The sequence below is a fragment of the Centropristis striata genome, chromosome 15 (assembly GCF_030273125.1).
Source record: "Centropristis striata isolate RG_2023a ecotype Rhode Island chromosome 15, C.striata_1.0, whole genome shotgun sequence".
NCBI lineage: Eukaryota > Metazoa > Chordata > Actinopteri > Perciformes > Serranidae > Centropristis > Centropristis striata.
Genome location: NC_081531.1, coordinates 10152581 through 10156938, shown reverse-complemented (window position 1 = coordinate 10156938; position 4358 = coordinate 10152581). Strand labels below are relative to the sequence as shown.

The 4358-nt window shown below is 36.4% G+C and overlaps 1 protein-coding gene across 2 annotated transcripts in view; it reads left to right on the top strand.

The window, feature by feature from the left end:
* The window catches only part of ubb (ubiquitin B), an 8393-nt gene extending 4689 nt beyond the window's left edge, over positions 1-3704 (top strand). The window contains exons 1-2 of one of the 2 annotated variants that reach the window (XM_059351304.1): positions 1371-1496; positions 2939-3704. In XM_059351304.1, coding sequence (XP_059207287.1) covers positions 2947-3636 — 690 coding nt within the window. In that variant the 5' untranslated portion in view covers positions 1371-1496; positions 2939-2946 and the 3' untranslated portion in view covers positions 3637-3704. Of the gene's footprint in view, positions 1-1370; positions 1497-2938 lie in introns of those variants that run through there. The other variant, XM_059351305.1, reaches the window with a different exon arrangement.
* The last annotated feature ends 654 nt before the right edge of the window (positions 3705-4358 follow it).

Here is a 4358-nt window from a genome sequence, read left to right as displayed (position 1 = left end):
ACAAAGTTGTTGTCTTCTTTCAGCTTTTATATGGTTTCAGTGAATAAACATTTTTATATGATTTTGTTACAAGTGTTTTTAAAAGTGTTTAACAACTCTTTTTTAAAGATTTGTGTATTTTAGACTTAATATTATAAAGTAATGTTATATTTGAGTCTTAATATCATTTTAGCTCACTTTTTTCCTTTATCACTATCTATATTATAATTTCCCTATCAAATAAACTTATAATTTCTATTATTTTTAAATTAATATATACTATATCCAGAGCAGACCGTGGTAAGTGCAATTACTGCTTGGTTTTGAGTTGGATTTTGTGTTTTTTATATCATTATTTCTCTGAAATAAAGCAAAATTGAAATCTAAAACTTTGTCGTAAGATAAAACAGACATAGAGGAGTTCATTTTTAGTTATAACTCAATTTCGACCAAAAATGTAGTTCGAGGTTAGGCTTTGTAGGGCAGTATAATATAATAGAAAAAAGGGGGGAAAAATAGCATATTATTTTGGCTTTTTGTATATCCTTTTGGATTAATTTCAGAATTGTGAAAACATGGTAACAGGCATAAACCCAGGCTGGTATGTTATACATCGTCACACTGTTAAAATAATCGCCTAAGTCATTTTTTGTCAAAATTGGGTTTTTTTGCCTTAATCATCTCATGACGCCGGCCACCTATGGTAAAATCACCTACATCCTCAGTTGATCAGATCATGTGATTTTACCCCTTTAAGATCATCACTTCTTTGACAATTTGCCACATTCATAGGCATCAGATAAGAACCCAGCAAAGAAGAGCTAGAGGGAGATTGTTTAGTTATCAGTTTAGTTTATCAGTGTTTTATTGTTGACACTAATTGGTAACACTTTTCTCTAAGGTGTCTACATAAGAGTGACATGAGCATGTCATAAACATGACATGGGATGTGTCATGAACATTAATGACACTTTTAAGTAACGTGAAGTATAATTTATTCCTCTTAAGTTACATCATTTACACACAGTGTTATTACTATGCCAATAGCCATCCTTTGCTACATCCTTTTTGAGTGAAATGATCAATAAATGTCATATGTTACACTTTTGAGTGCCATGAGCATGTCATAAACATGACATGCAAAGGCAAAGGCATGCAAAGGCAAAGGCATGTTCAAAAATTGCCTAAGTCATTTATTTCTCTTAAGTTACATCATTTACACACAGCGTTATTACTATGCCAATAGCCATCATTTGTTACATCATTTTTGAGTCAAATGATCAATAAATGTGATGTTACACTTTAAGTGAAGTTTTTTGTGTTTCCTGCAAAACTTGAAAAAATGACTTAGGCGATTATTTCAACAGGGTGACGACATGGGAACTATTTTCAATGGCGGATGAATACAGCTGGATGACGTGTCTCCAGTATAAATGATCCCATCCCCCTGGCAACTGCGTGCACAGTCTGAGGGAGGTGTTGCCGAGCGACAGCAGGACGAGATACTGACATTCATTGTAAGTACAGTCGTTTGTTAAAAAAATATATATTTCAGGTTATGTGCTATAGTTCTTTTATCGGCTTACCATTTATGTGAACTGTTTATTTTATTCGCTTTTAGCAGCTAGCTAACCGCTTAGTAAACAATGATTGTAAAGGCTGACTAGCAACCTCAAAATAACGTTTCTTAAACAAATAAGGAACGTTAACCTAGATGACACACATTACAAATAACGCTCTAGCTTTTTATTTATCAACCCTAAAGATTAACAATAACCTAAAGGACCATTGCTAACGATAACTAGCTTTAACAATGGTACATTTCTAGCTGTCTCGGCCATTAGCGGGTAACGTTAGCTGAACAAAACGAAGGCAAACAACAATACCTTATTTTAAAATGGCGCTGGTGCTAGAATCGCCGACTTCCTACCAGTAAGTTCATGTCGTCACCCTGTCAAAATAATCGCCTAACTATTTTTTTCAAGTTTTGCAGGAAACACAAAAACCTTCACCAGAAGTGTAACATATGACATTTATTGATCATTTCACTCAAAAAGGATGTAACAAAGGATGTCTATTGTCATAGTAATAACACTGTGTGTAAATTATGTAGCTTAAGAGAAATAAATGACTTTTTTTGAACATGCCTTTGTGACTTAAGCAAGATATGGTAACACTTTATTTTGAAAGTGTCTACATAAGAGTCACACAAGCCTGTCAGAAACATGACATGACAAGTATCATGAGCATTAATGTTACTTCAAAGTGTCATTAATGTTCATGACACATCCCATGTCATGTTTATGACACGCTCATGTCACTCTTATGTAGACACCTTAGAGTAAAGTGTTACCATATCTTGCTTAAGTCACAAAGGCATGTTAAAAAAAAAATTGCCTAAGTCACATTTTATTTTGACTTAAGCATAATAAATCTGCTTAAGTCACACACTTGACATAGGCCATTATCTTAAAGGGGTAAAATCACATGATCTGATCAACTGAGGATGTAGGAGATTTTACCATAGGTGGCTGGCATCATGAGGAGATGATTTAGGCAAAAAGAAAATTTTGACAAAAAAATTACTTGGGTGAATATTTTAACAGTGTGACGTTGTGATACATTAGGATATGGCTCACCTTTTTATCGCTTTTGGTAAAATAAATAAATGTACTGAATAAGGGCATCTTCATCTGCAAAATGTGACCATAACAATTAAAACACTTGATGTAACTGACATTATACCCACTGACTGGAAGAAGCCATTGACTTGTTGGCATTATATTAAGATGTAGAAATAAGATGTTGTATTTAAAATGAAAAAGACATATTTTCACAGTAGACTGGTCAAATTAATTTGACATCTGTTTAGGTTATCTGTAGAGTATGCTTGGTCATGTTTGCTGTAGGCCTTTTTATATTAAAGGATGTTAATGACATTGAATTGTTGTTTTCACAGGTGCAAACATGCAGATCTTTGTGAAAACACTCACGGGCAAGACCATCACCCTTGAGGTGGAGCCCAGTGACACCATTGAGAATGTGAAGGCCAAGATCCAGGATAAGGAGGGCATCCCCCCAGACCAGCAGAGGCTGATCTTCGCTGGAAAGCAGCTGGAAGATGGCCGCACCCTCTCTGACTACAACATCCAGAAGGAGTCCACCCTCCATCTTGTCCTGCGTCTCAGGGGCGGCATGCAGATCTTCGTCAAGACCCTCACTGGCAAGACCATCACCCTGGAGGTGGAGCCCAGCGACACCATTGAGAACGTCAAGGCCAAGATCCAGGATAAGGAGGGCATCCCCCCAGACCAGCAGAGGCTGATCTTTGCCGGCAAGCAGCTGGAAGATGGCCGCACCCTCTCTGACTACAACATCCAGAAAGAATCTACCCTCCATCTTGTCCTGCGTCTGAGGGGAGGCATGCAGATCTTCGTCAAGACCCTCACTGGCAAGACCATCACCCTGGAGGTGGAGCCCAGCGACACCATTGAGAATGTGAAGGCCAAGATCCAGGACAAGGAGGGAATCCCCCCAGACCAGCAGAGGCTGATCTTCGCCGGAAAGCAGCTGGAAGATGGCCGCACCCTGTCTGACTACAACATCCAGAAGGAGTCCACCCTCCATCTGGTCCTGCGTCTGAGGGGCGGTCAATAGATGATTGGATGTTTCTAATTGATTCACATGACAACCTAATCCAATAAAAGATGAGAGATGAGATTAAATGACGTGTTGGTTTCCCCTTGTTTTTAACATTTATGTAGAATATTGATGGATTTTGAAATATTAACCAAATTTAAAATATATATTTACCATTATACATAGCGCTTTAGTAAATTATTTCTGTGGGTAATGTCCTATATACATAAAAAAAAAAGCAATGTTTAAAGTTGTTTTTGTTTGGATTAATTTACTTTGGAATGAAATAAACTATAATTACTAAGGTAGAAGCAATTCACAATCCTACAATGCCCAAACCACTCTAGTTAGGTTAGTCATAGAAAGCAGGCTGTTATCTGGATAACCAGATAACTCACTGAACTATCTTTGTAACAACACCCTAGAAAATAATTCCTGTTGAATAGTAGGGGTGTAACCATACATCATGTGTACATCTGTATTGATATATCAAGGCAATGATCAACAATCCAATATCATGGATGCAAAGTGAATATATAATATGCATATAGTCATCTTTGAGGTATGCCTTTATTTTGCAATGCCTGTAAAATAAGAATATATCGTTTCCTATTGATCAAATCAAAAAATATTGTATAATATAAAGAATCTATATAATTTGAAGAACCTAGTGGTTTAATGGCCATTATCCTATCTAACATCACATATCCAAGTAAGTATCCAGTCAAATTAGTATCTTA